At 39.9% G+C, this 18,492-nt stretch overlaps 1 protein-coding gene across 1 annotated transcript in view; it reads left to right on the forward strand.

The window, feature by feature from the left end:
* Window positions 1-18,492, forward strand: part of pear1 (platelet endothelial aggregation receptor 1) — a 69,504-nt gene that overhangs the window by 12,114 nt on the left and 38,898 nt on the right. The window contains exons 2-3 of the mRNA XM_022199173.2: window positions 16,033-16,143; window positions 18,337-18,438. Coding sequence (XP_022054865.2) covers window positions 16,037-16,143; window positions 18,337-18,438 — 209 coding nt within the window. The 5' untranslated portion in view covers window positions 16,033-16,036. The remainder of the gene's footprint in view (window positions 1-16,032; window positions 16,144-18,336; window positions 18,439-18,492) is intronic.

An 18,492-nucleotide genomic window follows, 5' to 3' on the forward strand; every position in this document is an offset into this window, starting at 1 on the left:
TTTTTTGTTAGATAGTTTTTTCAGAACATTCTAGGCTATCCAGATAATCTATCGTTTGCAGATTTTTTTGTATTATTCAAAGGTAAAATTTGAAATAAAATAAAAGCGACAATACAGCTGAAACATTTAATTAAGTAAATCAAAAACAGAACAGAATAATTGAATAAATTACTCATAAATTTTATAAAATAGTTAAAACGGACTCAAACAGCGGTTAAAAAAAAAGATCATAAAAGCTCATGCACATAAAAGCTAAAGTATGCAATAAAATACTAAACAAGTGAAAAAAAATTAAGTAAATAAAAGCACAGACAAGTTTAATAAAAGTACAGGCAGTTTAGATTAGACATTATAATATATAACACTGATCAATTGAAAAGAGAACTGTCTCTCGCTTCCACTTAAAATGACTATAGTTTGGGTAAATCAAAGCTCCAATTCTGAATTCCTATTTTACTATGTTTGGTCTGAACTCTGGAATCTACACTCTAGAATCTGGAAATATTTGAACCATGATGCTATATGAAGTTTAACTAATTATGTGCTTGGTGTCTGAATAAATGGAAATATTTTATTCACTGAAGTGTAGAAGTCTGTGAACAAGAAATAGAAAAACTTAAATTTTAAAGCTGAATCAACGGTTTAGTTACATGGACAATTGGTTTTCTTAGTTTAAAGACTTAGTTCCTCCACTAACAGCTGTACTACTGTTAAATAAATTTGAAGTTCTTCTTACATTCTAAATGTTTTCTTCATCTTCGTTCTGCTTCTTCTTCCGTATTTACAAAGATGAGTCAATAGGACTACATTCCTGCATGTCTCATAGTATTGAAGTAATTTAGATGACTGTTATCTTATTTTGTAGTAATATCCGTAGTAAAACAGCAGCACACGAGTATTTCAGCCACATCACCAGCATCGTGTCGTATCGTTCAGAGCTTCCTGATGCGGGTCGGTCAGACAGCGAAACACTGGAAGAGATGTGGAGGAAGTGTGTGTCTGAATCAACAATCTGACTCACTCTGAAACAATGGCTAAAAGGACATTCCAGCAAATCAATCAAGTGCCACAACCGCTGCAAATATCCTGCTCAGTGAATCATTAGGGTTTGAAATAGCTGCAGCATGATCCAGTCAAGTCTGAGATTCTTGTGCCGTTATGAGGCCCAGGTGGGGCTGCAGAATTGATCCAAGATTCATTTTTATCATGATTTTAACTTCCTGGAATTAGATGAGTTTGATTGAGTGGAGATTTCCTGGATGTCGCTGCTGCACAATTGAAATAAAATGTGTGGAGCAGAAGGTAAATAGCCAGTCCCTCCAAATTGATCATTATCTGTCAGCAGGTGATGTTGAGTAACAACAAATCACAAGCAAAAAAAAAGCTGAGATATGTGTCTCATAGAGATGTGTGTGTGAGATATCTGTAGAGCAACATAACTCAGGACATCCACAAGTAATGGTGACTCTATATACTAGAGATATTTCATTAATTGCACTTTTTTTAAATTAGTTTTTTAAGAAGTGTCTCTATACTCAGCCAGCAGTTCAGCCTAAAAGTCCCAATTTTTTTTGTCACCTGACTTTTGGTCATAACTGAATCACTAATGGAATCACTGTTACGATGAGGAGCGCAGAGTTTTTTGTTTTTTACAGAATCTTGTTGGAGCAAATGGATTATTTATGGCAAATATTTAAATAAGACAAGTAAAACTAATTAATTTTGAAGAAATATGAGTTTAAGCTTTGATTTGGTTCATTTTCCCGATGTAGCAAGAACTGTTGCTGGTGTCATTTCGGTGACTCTTCAAAAAAAATAAAATGCCCTTCAAACCAGCTGTGGGGTTTTAGGGTTAACTCAAACATCAAAAACAGAAAGCCAAGAGGAAAAAAAAGACTTTCTCAATGCCAGCTTCCATAAAACAAACCAGAAGAACAAAGCTAAACCTCAGTGGTGCTGAAAACAGGCAGCAGCAGCAACTTTTCATCTATTTTCTAAGTTTTATGATCTTATTATTTGAATAATGATAAATAAAACACTTTATTAAATGTTCTGTCGTTTTGGGGGGGAAAAAGTGAAAAAAAATTGATCTCTCTCTAAACCCTCGATGCAGTTCACACTCTTGGTTTTACTAAAAACAGTAAGTGCAACCACTCCATGTTAAAAACAGCTCTGAATCAGAAGCTGCTAATCGGAGTATAAATTATATTCACACATTTAAATATGTGATAAAGCCGCACAGTGTTTGATTCAAGCAACAAGCAAGTGCAACATCATGTTTTCCTGCATAAACCAGAACTTTTTTCTGCTGATTGCACATGCAGTGGATGTTGATGTTTCTTACGAGCTGCAGCCTTGTAATGTTGAGGCTTCTCGCCTCCGTTCTTACAGCGAGACTTTACAATGCAAAGTTGTGTGTTTTGGTCACACTTCATGGAAAAGCTGTGTGTTTTTTTCATTTTCACAAGGACTCTATGTGTCTTTGTGGCAGCATGATCCACAGAGCATTAGAGCACATATAATTACAGCACTGTATGGTCATGTCCTCTGAAACCTCAGCCAGGGCCTCCATTTTGGGTTTTCCACCATTCCACTCACTAAAGTTTGGGTAAAACTCTTGTTTAAAGAGGCCAGACATGACTTCAGCCCAAGGTGTGCAGGTCTGTGTTTGCGTTTGCTTCACAGAGGTGAGTTGGAGTGTTTGTCACACTGTTTAAGTTGATTTTGTGGAGCCCTGTGCTTTCTCTGACCGTCGAAGCCGCAGCCATCCTGCCTGTGGTTTTGGTCTGCAGTGTGGAGGGCCGAGCGGGCACTTTGCACTGTGGCTCCGAGAAGCACGAGCAGAAAACGTGTCGGAGCAATGCAGCAGGGAGAGCTAAAAGGGCCTCCGACTGGCAAGAAGCCCAGCTCGACGAAAAAACTGAATTTCAGTGCAGACCACATCAGATCGCACACATCTGCACAAAGTAAACAGTCTGCAAATGAAGAAAGCAGAAATTATTTATTTGTTTTCTCATCTGTGTCCTCAAAGACTGCAGCTACAACATTTGTTTTATATATCTTTTGTTTATATGAAACACATTTTATTCCTCATGCATAAATGTTGTAATACTTGGCCATAGGCATCTGTGCATTTGATTAGAGAAGTATTGAAAAGTATTTCTGCTGCACGGAGCAGGCTTGTGTATCTGATTGGGAGGTTATATGTGGGCCTTTTTAGGTCATGTTTTTTCATTTGCATGGCTAATGTTAACAGGTGTTTCAGTGCTCAGTGGGTGTTTGTTGAGGTTTGGGTCATTTTTCATAGTGTTGACCTGAATCACAAGCAAAAAAAAAAAAAAAAAAAACTCAACATGAGTCAAAAAGACCAACACCTTCACTTAAATGAATCTAACAAAACTGTTTCTGTACAACCCGGGCTGAAAAAACAAACAACAGCATCACTTGTTTATGTTCAAATATTGAGGCTTTCAAACAGTTAGCTGGTGCAAATGAAGTCTGGTAGCTTTATTGCAGGCTGACAAAAACTGTAGAGAGAGGAGGTCGGAGTGGATGGATGGGTCAACAAAACATTAAACTTCAACAAAAGAGCAACTTTTTACTGTCAAAAGTCACATTTTTTTTCTTAAACTAACTTTAACCCAAACTAGTGTCCAAAACACATATAGTAGAGATACTGTTTTTAAACCAAACTATTACTTTGGTTTAAAAAAGTAATAGTTGATATCAGCAGCATATCAACTATGGTGCTGATATGCCTAAATGAAACAGTGTTCAGATCAGAAAAGTCTATTTGTTTAATTAGACATGTAAAACACAAATAATAAATGCATTTCAATGAAACTTTGTGTTGTTTTGTGTTTTTCTAAATTTTGACACTAAGATTTTCATTTTTACTGCAAATGGCTGTCAGATCTGATTAATTACTAATAATCAGTATTGGCCCTAAAAAATAAGTTATGTAGCATGCCTTTCCATCAGGAAATTAACTCTCAGCTTAAAATCATGATAATTCGTCAATGTCACTTCATTGCTTTCTTTAACTGAGGGGTACCAACAATTTTGTCCACGTGTGTATGACAACAAGTGAACACTAAGTCAGCTGCCTGCTGATGATCACATGATCCTAATGCAAAATGACCGCTGCGGAGTTCTAACTGTTTAAAGATTTCATCCATCAGAAATCGTGCACCAACTTGGTGGAGTACTGTGCTATGCTTTTCTTGTTCTACTTATTTAATAATTTGGCAAAAAGGAACCATTTGCACTAATTGGATTCTATTAAAAACAGAAAATTCTAAGCTCCTTTACCTATTTGGGAAACCATTCATGACTCAGCTCTGACCAACAGTCATGTGACAAAAATTCTAGGATTTTTCAGCTGAACAGCAGACAGTGCTACAGAGAGCAGGGAGCTGACGAGTGTGGAAACAAACTCAAAATGTAAGTAGTTAAATATTTACTGTATGTAGAATTGCTACTTATTTTTCCAGTTTTGTTAAAACCTGTAGGTACTTGGAAAAATATGTTCCACTGTGATTCCAGGTTATTTTCCATTTTTGGAAAACTAAAAAGTCAAAAAAATTTACACTTTCCTTTTTGTGATTTAACACATTCTAGCTTCGTCAGATCGCACAGAAGACATTTCACAGTTCTCTGTCCTTCTAGCCATCTTTGTGCTTTTCCATGGAGTTGCGGGACTCGATATTATTGTGGGAGATGAGGCTGCAGTGACGAGCAGAAAACACCCAGAATCTGCTTGGGATTCAGAGGGATAATCAACAGGAAAACTGTATTTTGTGGCAGCCACAGCATCAGAATGTAGACCGACTATAGAATTAAGAGCTTCACTTGGCAGCAAGCCGGTTCAGTCGATCTCTCATACCTCATGTCTCGCCTCGTTTGTCAATGAAATGCTTTAACTCTTTCAAAGCAACAACTATATTTTCTCTGCAGGAGTTGCTTCACTGATTCCCGGTTCTTGGCGGTGCCGATTCTGCCTTTCCTTGCTTCACACTCGGCTGGCTGATGAGTAAATACAATATACAGCGCTACTTGTTGCTTACTGATGGGGAATATCATCCAGCTCAGTTAAATCTTTATTTTGCCCACAAATTCCTCACATAAAAACCGTGTTCCCACTCAAGCTCCCACCTTGTTTCTAATCCAGACAGTATTTTGCAACAGAAATCAGTTCATAAGTGTTGTTGTAGTTCCTGCCGTTTGCCCACAGAAGTCGATACAAAACCATCCTGGCTTCTGTTCTCAGTTGAACTTATGTTGATGTTTGCCAGTGGGCCAAAACAACAGCGTTACCATAGCGACCTTATCACTCCAACCACTGTTATCCACAGGCTCTGTTCTCCATCACCGTGGGGACAGAAGCTGTGACATCAGCTGCAGTAGCTCCTGACCTCACTCATAATGCCGCTTTCCAACATAAACACACTCAAATGAACACACACACGCACACCTTATCTAACAAGCTCTGTAGCAGTATGGGAAAAGGTGTGGTCACCGCATTGCATCCTCTTGGATCCCATCATGCTAATTCTCTAAACTCTCATCAGTGTCTGGGCGTTTTGTTTCCCGTCACATTTTTGCTCACTGTTGGCTCATTTTTCTCTGCAATATAAAGTCCTGCACCTCTATGGAAGCAGCACAACCACGGCTAGAAGGAGAGAGATCCCAAAAATGTGTTTTCTACAAAACTGGAAAAAGTAGTGACTCTACATACAATATATATTCTATATTTGTTTTGGTTTACATATGAATCACCTTCCAGTTTTTTGGACACACAAAAAGCCCTATTCTATCAAAAACACTGAATTTTTGTCACATGACTGTTGGTTGAAGCCGAGTCATTATCAGCTCCACTGTTGTGCCAAGCAGCTCAGAATTTTTAGTTTTTCTCAAAGTTTGGTTAGTGCAAATGGTTTATTTTTGGTGACCTGTAGAATAAGAACTTTTTTTTTTTTAAATTAAATATCATGATTTTAGGATTAGATTTGTTATTCAATGGAACTGCAAGTTGCTGATAAATAATTCATGTGGAAAATTCAACATTTTTTTTTCCTGTTATTACAGCTTCAGGCTTTGATAAAAAGGTGTTATTTTGGCATTTTTGTTTAAAGATAACACGGTAGTTAAACTCAGCTTTTTGGGTTCTGAGGTTTAAATCTGCTTCTGCTTTTGCCACATTTTAAATGTTTAAGTTGTTGAAGCCTCAAGGTGCCTAATTTGCTAGTTTTTCATTATCGCTACACATTTGGTATACCTTATATGTTCTGCTTTGAGGTGAGGTTCTCTTGAATAACAACAGTTAATAATAAACTTGACTAAATACAACTGGGGACCAAGAAGAGGGAACGCATATTATATTTTGTTTTTCTCAGTTACATAAAGCCTCACAGACCACAAAGCCTGAGTTTGCCAAATAAAAGTTGGCGTGATGTTGCCACAGAGATGACACAGAGTTGACATGGCTTCATTAGACTTTCCATTGCAGCTCTGCTAATTAACAGAGTTTCAGAATGACTCAGACCAGAGGACAGATTGGCAGGCTGCACCGGGCATCTGTCGCTGTATTTAAGAGCCTGTTGGTACCGAGTGCTTTGTTGAGGAGGATCCAAATTATTTATTCCCATGTTATTACTGGAAACTGTGTGGAAGATCTGCTGTTACAATTATAAGACACAGTCGCAGAGTAAACAGCCAAATAAAGACAATGCAACTGTGTGAAAAGGGAGACAAGAAGAAACAGACTTTGCAAAGGTGTTCAAGTTCAAAAGGTCAAAAGTTCAAGAACTCGCATCAATCTTGCAGAAAGGTAGATAGAGCGCGGAGCTCACTCAGCGAAACTCAGTCTTCCAAGCTCTCTGCAGGGCCTCCCCCTCCTCTTTCCCTCGCTAGATCATCCTTTTGTCATGCAACTCCCCCGAGAAGCGTCAACTGCATTCGAGCTGCCAAGAGTTTTCCACTCAAGAGCTTTTTTTTCCCCCTGAATGTACGGGGATTCTGCAGCTTATTGCAACAGGGTACCACCTTTTACCGTATACCAAGTCTTTACTGTAAACACAGCAGACGTGTTCATGTAGGCGTAGAGATTTCTCACTTAATAATGTGGCAAATTTGACGAATGCCATGAAATCTGTGGGTGTGTGGCATATCACCATTTCTCCAGTGTGCCGTTATGGATCTCTGACATCCCCTCCTCAAAATAAAGAAAAAATAAAAATCACACCCACCACTCACCCAACATGAGGTATGGCAGCAACTGCAGAGTGTATGCCAGCCCTCGCTGCGGTCGAGCTGCCAAACCCGTCCTGTGCGCCAAGACGATAACCCAGATGCAAAGGATTATGGGTTTTATATTCAGTTTACAGTAACTCTGGTTTAATTTGAGGGTGGGATGGAGAGGAGGGGGACTGTGGCTGTGGTCGATGTGTCACATGGAAGACTTTGGCTAATATATTCCAGTTTCTGTCAGTTTTCGCCTTCGAGCAGTTTTTATAGATTTGTTATTCTAAGAGCTGAACTGCAAATTCGCCACATGAACCTCCGGCTGCAGCCGCCTGCAGAGGACACTTCTTGATACCCGTAACGATCCCTATCAAAGGGTGATCATTTCAATCTCCTCAAGGCTGCGATACACACCGCAACTTTATAGGCCAACTTTTAAGTGTAATGGTGCACAGCAGGGCTTTAATCATGAGCAGTGTGACCGACGTGTTCCCAGGAAACATATGAGCGGATTTTTATCCTTTGGTCTCCAATTTCTTTGTCTTTCGCAGGAGGTTTTGCAAATTTTTAATGCTCAAAATACTGCAGAGTGAGTTGATTTTTAATGTGCTATTTTACATCAGGGGACTCCTAAAGGGCCTGCATGAAGCCACAGATTCCTGTAACTCTGATTTTGTCTCCAGGAGCTCAATTTGAGGAGATTTTGCTTTGAGTTCAGTTTGGGTGGGCAGAACTGGGGAGTAAAGTCAGATACAAGAATGATGATTGTTCATTGCTGCTCTCTCGTTCTAATGGCATTATAATGGAGTTTAACCACTCCTTATCCCTCCCTTTGGGAACCACTGCTTGATTAAATCACTCTGAAAGTTCAGCTGTGTGCTGATGCACTGAGCAGCCGACTCTCATTCTTAAGCCGTCCGCCACTAAAACTGTAATCCAAGAGATTAGAAAACCTCAAAAACATTCAGATTTCTGTCATTAAACTCTCGAGGTTCTAATGTCTTTGTTTATACCACATTGACAGTGATCAGGAAATCATGTTAGAACCACCTGCCTCCATTTAAGCAGCCTTCCAAGTTCCTCGATTTTATTTTTAAAAATATTCCCACATGTAATCCTCTCATGTTTTCCAAAATATGTATAATTGAGTGCATCTCATTTTGATTAATTCAACAATATCCCGTTACAGTTGTGCTTTCTATTAAAGTAATCCCAGTAGAAAACAGGCTTTCTACTCCACTGTTGCAGCGCTGCTTTATCAGTAACCTTTTATAAATGCTTTTATGCCAAACATAAAACTCTTAGTGGGAATCTGGCTCTAATATTAGAGTTACTTATTACCAGGTTAGCACGAAACAAGGCATAAATTACCAGCTTATGGATTCATACCCAAATAAATGCAGTGCACCTGCAGGACATGTGTCATACCTCAGAGAGTCTGCAAGACAACCTGCAGTATTTCACCGTGTTGCTTTTCTTTTGTAGCCTCATTGAGTTTTTTTTTTTTTTTTTTTTTGAGAATAAAGGCATTTTAAATTTTTATGCTATTGATTCTGGAAGAACATGATGGAGCCTGAAAGATGGAAGCATATTTTGCAGTTCTTTGGTCTGACTGACACCACAGCACGCCGACATTAAAATGAACTTGCATTTGGCAGCGCTATCTCTCCGTTCTTCTCACTGTCTCTCTGAACATCCCAACCAATGCGTTATTCCGTCTATTTTATTTTTCTTTCCTCCACTTTCCCTTCCAGCGGGTGACTAATATTTTCTGCCTCAATTAGTGCTGCAGCTGCATCGAAATAAATACAGAGACAGAAATCTGAGGTTAGATGGAAAGGAAACAGGGGAGCAAACAGTTTGATCAGTGCCATGTGCTTCGCCTCAAATGTCACCAGAATGAAAAGAGGCTCTTTTATAGGTAACCTAGTTTTAATCCTTCTCGAGAGGATGGAATCAAAAAACTGAATTCAATTGCAAATATTTGATCACTTATTTTATTTCCTCTTGTTCATATGTTACAGTCTCTGGGGAGGAAACTGAACCACAAATGCCTTCCGAAGGTCAAAGCAGCCTCTTTACGGGGCTTTAGCCTGCGACCAAAAACCTGTCGAATGCGACTAAATATTTTCACTGGTCGCACCGGTGTGTCTGACATTTAGCAGGTCTGTCTGTGTGTCTCTTGGCATCCACTTGGTTTCAACTTGAATAAATCTGACATTAGAACGCCTCATTTCACTCTTTTCATACTCGTTTTTGTCGCACACTTGACTGGGCTGCTGCACTGCAGGAACTGATGGAGACTAGAGGCTTCTCTGTCCACAGCTAGTAAACTGCATGAGTTTTTGCATGCACTTTGGTCACAGCCACTGCTCCACAATAACTCTCAATATGCTGGAAACACTGAGACATGATAGACAGCCAACAGCAACCATTACATTAGCATGGCTGGGAACAATGCGTTTGCTGTCAGAGCCGCTCTCTCCGGCCAGGCAGCGGCAAAACGAAGCAGCGAGGAGTCAGAAATGAAAATAAACTTTGACACAGCTAATGATATGGCTAGAGAAGAGAAGAGGTCCCAGATCATCCTTATGAAAAAGAACGAAACATTTGCAACTTCATGGCCATTCTTGCTTGCAATCAACTACGTAATAGAAGTTACCAGTGTGACAAAGAACAAAAACAAAGAAGTAGAGATGTCCTGAACTGATTTTAAATAACGGGGTTGCAGCCAATAGAATCTATTAGCTTACTGGTATCAGCACAAACCTAAACTCAGCCCTTCATTTACATCCACTGTCACACGGGTGTCGTAAAAGGAAAGCAGAATTTGTGACAAAATGACAGTGATGCAAATTCTGAATGATTTAACCAATATATATTAATATTAAAATGATGCAACCATGCCTTGAGGTAGAGAGAATTCAAAAACGTCCTCTGTACAGTAAGACACAGTTGTGATAACATAAACAAAATAAAAAAAATTAAGTAGAGTTTCTTATGATTATTTAGTTTGCAAATTCTAAAAATCTGGAATCAACCTGTACAACAGTTTTCAAGTGTCCACAATAGTTACAAACACTAAACAAAGAGATGGATCCAAACACTATAGATATTTAACTACACACATTTTTAATTTGCTTCGATACTTGTCTTCTCTTTGCGTTGTGTAAACACAACCTGCAGTTCCGCTGGAAACTCCATGAATTTGAATCACGTGGTTGTTTGTCACAGCTGCTGAGATGCACAGAATTTTTTGCTTGTACAGAATCTGGTTTGTGCAAACACTTTCAAATGAGACCCGTAAAGTTATTTTAATATCTTGTGATTTTATGCTTGGATTTGGTTATTCCACCCGTAGTAATGGTGCATCAGTTAAGATGAGTTCAAGGACCGTTGGAAAGTCTGACAGTTCCTTCCTGTGTTTGTTGCTAAAATAATTGACCTAATTTTGGAAGTTTTTAAAGATGTCTTTCAATCCTGCTGGCATGTTTTGGGGTACAGAGGATCAAGTCAATTTTTACTGATCAGGAGCAGCAGGTTAACTTTTTGTTACTTTTGGTTCAGTTTTGTAAAAAAAAAAAAAAAGAAGCCTAACAACACTGCCTTCAATTGAATGCTTTAAAAGAGAATTATTTTAGGCGTAAAAGTGTGCAGACTTTCTGACTTACATTTTGCATTAACAAAATGACCAATGGTTGGACACAAGTCACTGGGCCTGCATATAACCCACATAATATCCTAATATTTGCACACTGTGGTTTTTGTATAGATTAACAATTAAGCTGTCATAATGAGTTAATTAGATGTGCTGGTAGATGGATTTTGGTAGCTTGGGAAAGAGCAAGGTTAGCCGTTTCCCCTGAATATCCATTATTTAAGCTAAGCTAAGATAAGCATCTCCTAGAAATAATTGTTGAATGTTCCTTTAACAGGTTGCTGTTACTTGGTGTTATTGATAATCACGTTAGAGATGAAAGTCTGTATCCACTGTCCTGACTGTTTAACTAATATATGTCCGATGGGAAAACTCATCTGTCAAGAAAATGTCTCTATTGCATAAAATCGAATCAAGATAATTTTTTAGTTGTCAGCACTTACGCATCCTTTAGGGCCTGTAATTGAAACGGAATATGGTAATAACACGAGCGCGAGTGTCTGGTGAGATTAATATAAAACGAGCGCATCTGTTTTCATTTGGGCTTTGTTTTCCCTTGAGACCCCTGTGCGGTTCTGGAAACAGCATTGCGGGGCCCTTAAACAGCTCACAGCATTCCTCAGTTGGTACGACGAGCGTTCGCGTGGGCCGCTGCTTGGGCCTCGACGGCGAATCCGCGAAATGTCCTCAGATACTAAAAATAGCTTCTCTCTGAACTGGCTGCAACGTATGGGACTCATTTGATGTCTGCAGAACATGAAAACACACGATCAGTCAATGAAAGAGTTCGAAACAGAGCAGTGGGTGTTGAATTTTGTGAGTGTGTGCATGTGGAGGTTGTGTCTGTGCACGTACGCCTGTGTGTGTGTTGTATTTTGCCTATTTTCTATTGGTTTATAGAGCCACATCAAAGTTTCACTGCGCTGAATGAGATTGTCTGCTTTTTTCATTACAAATAAGACCAAAAATATGTTGGCGTAACCTCCACTATTGTGGTTTTTTACTGATCCCGGTCCAGACTTTACGTTGTACGACCAGTGAATGTGAAATGTGTAGGTGTGCTTACATTACGGCCAGCTAGCTGTTCGCTAAGTGCATCTAATAGGATTGGAAAAACTTCAACAACACATCATTTCTTTGCTGCGACCAAACTCGTCCAAATGAAAAGGTTCAGAGCTGCTGTCTGGACGAAGCTCAAAGGAAATAATGGCAGCTTACGGGCTGAATGTAATGGAGTAGAAGGTTATTATGTGAAAAGGAGGAGAGAGGAAGAGCTAATCAGTCCCCAGTTGTGGTGGAATACCTGCCACGAACAAACAGGGCGTCCTCCCTGAAGACTTCCACTTCCAGATGATGATAGAACCACCTGGAGCTCCAGACGCCTACCTGCCCCTCTGTTCCCCCTGTAGGTAACCCCAACGCAAGCAACCGCCAGCTTCAAAACAACTCCGCCTGCACTCATTAAGCTCTCGTTCTCAGCGTTTAAGAATTCCCATGCGGTTTGAAGCCTTTCTCTAATGAAGCACAATTAAAATGAAAAGAAGGTAATGAAAAATATTTACCCCCAGTCCAATGAAGTGGCTGGTGAAGTTGATGACTCCTCTTAATAAAAGCCATATGCCTCATAAAATGCTGTTTTTGTGGCACAGATTTCTTAGGCGTTAGCGTTTGTGCCAGCGAGTGAATTAACTCCTGACGCTGGGAAGGAGAGCAGCAAGAGGCAGTTTATCAGAAACACAAGATCTGTTCACTCATACTGATTTATGCTGCTCTCTTCACCATGTCAGATCTCCAGCGGTGATAACCAGCCACTGGATAGAGATAATGGAGATGTAAATCTGCTCAATGAGCATCTGACTGATTGCAGAGATGTTTAAGGCGAATATATTCTACAAACACGAGACAGTCCTCTGTACCATGAAGAACAAGTTCTGTAAACACATTCGGGGCGTCTCTGATGGGAGCTGAACTGCTGACCTTGGCAGTATTAGAGGAATGCATTATTCATCAAGCCACAGGCTAATCTTCTTCTCATTTCAGGAGATTTCCCAAAATTTCCCGAGCACAGTAACTTAAAATGCAAATATGCACATGAAAAGTGAGGAACTTTCTCCACCCCAAACAGACGACACGAAGGAGATGGAGCTCAGCAGTGGAAACTACAGCCAGCACCAGGGTCAAACCTCCAAATTATGTTTTTTCCACTGATTTACATAACCAACTTTACTTTTCATGTGTCAACAGGTAAATTTGTTCCAAAACTACAGGCCACAGAAGGCACAATCTGTGCTTAAAAGTCAGAACTCCCTTTTAGGCTGCATCTGCTAAAAAATACAACCTGCTGCTACTTTTTGAAGGTTTGCAGAGTGTGACATTCAATGACGAGGCCTTCTGGTGCTACTGTGATTAAAATGGATGCATTTCTGTTGCATCAGATTTGACGGAATAATAGCACGACTCACTCATCGTCAGAAGATTTATGTAGTGTCTGATTTACAATTTTGATCAGGAAGCAATATAAATGTTAAAGTTTGCTGAGCTGGAGATGAGGATAAGGAGGCTTGTTTTATCTTAAATTTGTCTCCAGTGTCTTATCCACTGGCCCAACATTGTTGATTTTTACTTCAGTTAACAAATTTGAGAATGCATATCAGGTGGAAATTTCAAAGAATAGGTGCTTCAGGGGACAATAAAGTCCATATCAGGAAAGCTCTTGATTTGAGCACAGTGGCTTCAGATGCAAACACAAGTATGAAAAGTGACAGACAAAACCACAAATAAACTGAAAGAGACAGGCAAGGTTGGAGCAGTGAAGTGATGCAATGGAAATTACTCCCAGCAAAGCCAAAACTCACAGTGTTTTTAGTCAAAGTAACAAAGATGCTCGTGTGTTTATTCTCAGTTGGCTCTGGTCAGCCCACCACTAGACCAAAATATCTCAAGAGAGAGTGATGAATTAAACTTAGGATGAGCATTCATTATCCCCTGAGGATGAATCCCAATGACTTTGGTGACTTGTCTTTCACTCTAACCCCACCATGAGCTTGACACCTTTGGTTTAGAGTGAAATTTTGCACCCACTTTGCTTCTTCCTTCAGGTTGAACCATCAAGATCAATTGAAAGCTGCCTGCAGACAGTTGCAGGTGAATGTGGACACATTACGTGCACGAAACTAATGTGTGGTTCACTTTTCCAGCACACATGCAGTCATCCTGCATGTTGTCAAATTTTGGTTTGCATTCCGACATCTGCAGAAGAGTCTGCCTGGATGACAGTTTATGTCATGTTAGCCTTTCCTGCCACTGGTGCGTGTTACCATTTTCTTCACTACAGGAAACTCGGGGCAGCGACCTACCACACTGAAAGTTTCAGGTTTTGCCGAGGATTTGGATTGTGCTTTTGCAGCAAGTTAGTTTTTTTTGCAGTGGATTATATTCCAAATGTTCCACCAAAACATTTCCACTATCACCGTTTTGAGGTAATGCTGAAGCTGCATCCTTTGCTTAGCTCCACCCAAGACAACTGTAATTTGTTTAAAGAAATGCAAACAAGCCAGAGCGTTTAGCCCCTGTAGCGTAAGATGCTGAGGTGCTTCCAGACAATTATGCACTGCAGAATCAACTGAATGAATGTCCCCTCACACAGAAGGCACTGTCAGACTCTGAAACTCAGTCACTTTAATTGCTTGCAATGCACAGCGATGGTTTGAGCCAAGGAAAGGGTAGTGGCCCAGTTGGCAAGCAATGCATGCTGTAATGTATGCGTGTGCGGCCAATAGGAACAAGGCACCTTTCTTGGTGTTTGTGACAAACCAGTAGCTGCCTGCAAAGGATGAGGTGACGTCCTGCTGGAAGGTTTGATAACCTGTAAATCTGCCCAGTGGCCAGTCCAGTATCTAAAAGGGTGACAAGGTAAATTAGCATTACTGGCTTAATTTTGTTATTAACCTTGATTCTCACAAAAGTCTCTTCAACATTTTTACACAGTGATGAACTTTGTTCAAACCCGAAAGATACAATCTGTGAAGTTCCTTCAAACTTTCTTGATTGAAGCTCTAACAAAGACAGTTTAACAGCAAGAGGCTGATTTATTGTGACTCTTTCGGAGATCTGAGATGTTTGTCCATGACCAAAGATAATCCTGATCTGAGGCTGCAGTGTCACGATGACATGTGAAGCCGTGGTACAGCAATTCTGTCAGAGGGGCTTTGTTGAGAAAACATTAAGAAACAGGCTTGACTGAACCGATGTCAACATGACGTCCCTGTTTTCAAAAAATGCCATCACATTCCCACGACACTTTTAGCAGAAGGCTCGCATGACTGGCCTGCTGAACTTGTGTTCATTTCCATGGGATATTTTTAAGGAGAAAAGCGGGAAAAATGGTTTCCCTCCTGCTCCCTGAGAGCCTGACAGGGTTCCCGTGCCGAGACGCTCTGATGGGATCCAGATGCTGCTGAAGTGTGGAAGGGGACAGCAGAGTGTGGAGGCTTCACTGCACCACTGATTGATAGGGGTCAGGATGAATTTGAGAGTCACATTTCTTGACTCTGATCCCTCTTTCTTGGTCTCATTTTCCCTCCGATGCTCCCTACCCCTGCTATCCTGTCTGCTGCCTCCTGATGCCTGAGTTTCATGTTTTCCATCGAGGCAGCGTGGAGCTCAGCGGGGAGCAGACGGCGTTACGCTCAAGTCTGGCAGTTTGCCTCACCTCTGCTGAGCGTTTAATGAACTCTTTTACAGTCAGAGGGTAAATCTTAACTGCAATTTATAGGTGCCCAGAACCAGTTCTCAATGAACGTTTCCATGCAGCACGCTGTGAAATCTTTATTACAGTAAATAAAAACAAAAACAATGAATGTAAACCTCCAGTTAGATAACATTTTCCGCCGCTGTGTTTCAGAGCAGCACAGATTAATTCCTAACTGAATATGTTGCTATTCTGTGGATGCTCAAAACATTCTTCTGTGAGAAACAAAACTTTATGAGCTCGCATATTTGTTTGCAGTTGATTTGTGTCAGTCTGCTGTATTTCTTTCTCTGAAAAAAAGGAATATTTTTGGCCTTGTGCCATCATTGCTAAAATGTTTAATCTTTTTTTTTAAAAAGTCCGTCTTTTTGTTTCCCCTCAGGACCATGCCGACTCTGCAGAGCTCTGCGGTCCTGCTGCTTTTCTGCTTCCTGATTGGTCTGAGCTGCTCCCTGAACCCAAGAGACCCCAATGTGTGCAGCCTGTGGGAGAGGTGAGGCCTGTTTGAGTAGAACCAAACAAACAGTATCTGCTGTTAATGACATCAAATGAATCATATCTTCTCCTACACTGCATGCATACATGTTGAGGAAAGCTTGAAGTTTACAGGATTGAAGAAGGTCAGTGGTGAGACAAGAACATCAGCACAGGGAACAGAAGACACCACTATTATATACTTCTGTACATTGGAAGGATTTAAGTTGTTTTTTGTTGTTTTTTTAAAACAAAAAACTCTAAACTCAACAGCTGGTTTCTGCTCCTTTACTTTTGCAATCAAATTAGCCAAAACAGTCTTTTTAAACCAGATTCTGTCTTTGTTTTACTGTCATTTGTAATATTTTATCTGTGCCGTGTGGCAATTTTTCCTCCCATTTTGTCTTGTCCTGTAATTGTATATTGTTTGTGTTAGATACCATGCAATCATGGTTATGAAATAGGTGAACCAGAAATAGATGGTTGGTTATTTTGGTTTTTTTATTTTTAATATTCGGTTTTGGGCTTTTCATACTCAATTTGTTTGGATAGTAAAGAGAGTGTTGGGGAATGACTTTAAGAAAATCTGACTCCTGGATGTAGACTTTGCATATAAGTCTGCCATTTTCTCTGCACGTTTCACAAAGCATTCTCCTGTTACGATTTTCAAACTTCCAACAACAGCAACAACCACCGAGCAGCAAAAAGCGTGATGGAAATTGCAAGCTTTGTGGAAAAACAAAGGAGACAAAACGACCGATTAGGGAGCCGTTTCTGTAAATGTTTGCAACATCTTGCACATGCCCGCAGTGCTTGCAGTGAAAAATCACCTAGTTACAACCATAGCTTTTACAATTTACTGGAAAAAAACTGTTAGCTGTCTAGCTAGCTATATATCAACAGCTTTTCCACATGGATTGCTTGTGCTCTTAGTTAGCTGATGTAACATCAGAGTAAACTTAGTAATACAAACACAAATATTAAATTGTTGACTAAAGTGCAATGACCCCACAGAGACCACTAAATATCAGTCGATTTTACTGCACAATAATTCATTTAATGTAAGTAAAAGTAATTTAGTTTGAAACAGACAATGAGTCACATTGTTCAGGACAAACACAGGTTTTCCATGTTTTATGTACAGTTCTTAACAGAAGTCTGCCTCCATTTTACTCAGAACACCTGTCAATCATGATGACATTCATCTGTTACAGCATCAAATAACTGATTAATAACAAAATGAAATTAAGTGAAAGTAAGAAGTTGAACACACAGTAAAGCAGCATGATGTGACAGAAACTGATGTGGGAAAAATTTATTTCAGCAACTTTGAATTTTTGAAGAATGAGGGGCGGGGCTTAGGATTGATACTGAAACCAGCCACCAGGGGGCGATGGGGATAATTTATGTTGTCAACAATCTGTATTTGCAGTCTCTCGTACATTAATAAATTGCTGTCAAATGGAGACAATGACTTGCAAATATTAAAATCAAACAACAGGTGTTGTGATGCCAGAGTTTATAGTTCACGTTCAACAATTTTTATCATGTTTTTTCATTTATTGAGCAGAATTTTATGAAGTGGCATTTGGTAAGTAGCACTATCTACAAAACCAATGCTATTTTTCTAGCGGGTGATAACCTCCAGTACTGGACAAACTATTGACCTGATGAGGGCACTAATAAATGTACCACATTTAATAACAGTCCATCCAATCGCTGCTGAAGCATTTTACTCAAAACCACAAATGTAAGTCAACAAAGTCATTAGGCTTCATCCTCTGGGAACCACAAATGTCTGCACATTTTTTCACCACAATCTATCCAACAGATGTCGAGATATTTCACAGAAGAAGCGAAAACCTGCTGGTGGCATTACCAGAAAGGTCAGCACAGGATCGCCAAAGTTAGGATTACAATTCAGTCTGGTAGGATTCATCCTGAGGGAGTGTTGGATATCTGAGCCACACTTCGCAATCCATCCAAAAGTTAAACATTTCTCTGAAACTTGAGGTCAAAAGTCAGTGAATCATTCAGGTGAGTTGGCTTTAAAATATCTACACAGCTGGTCCTCAAAAGACAGTTTGGACCAAAGTAGGAGTATGACCAACACTAATCTTAAACTTATCTTTAAGGTAATCGTGCCTTCTTTAAGGTGAAACTAACCTTTTTGATGATGTGTGAAGTACCTCTTGTTTGCTCTGTTTTTCAGCTTCACCACCTCAGTCAAAGAGTCCTACTCGCATCCGTATGACCATGTGACCGAGGAGCCCTGCTCGGACCCTCGGACCTCCTACAGATGTCTGCGTCACAGGTAGCAGCAGCACGATTCATTTCCTGCTGGCGGAGGGTCGAAGCATCGTGTCTG

Source organism: Acanthochromis polyacanthus, chromosome 12, assembly GCF_021347895.1.
Source record: "Acanthochromis polyacanthus isolate Apoly-LR-REF ecotype Palm Island chromosome 12, KAUST_Apoly_ChrSc, whole genome shotgun sequence".
Taxonomy (NCBI): domain Eukaryota; kingdom Metazoa; phylum Chordata; class Actinopteri; family Pomacentridae; genus Acanthochromis; species Acanthochromis polyacanthus.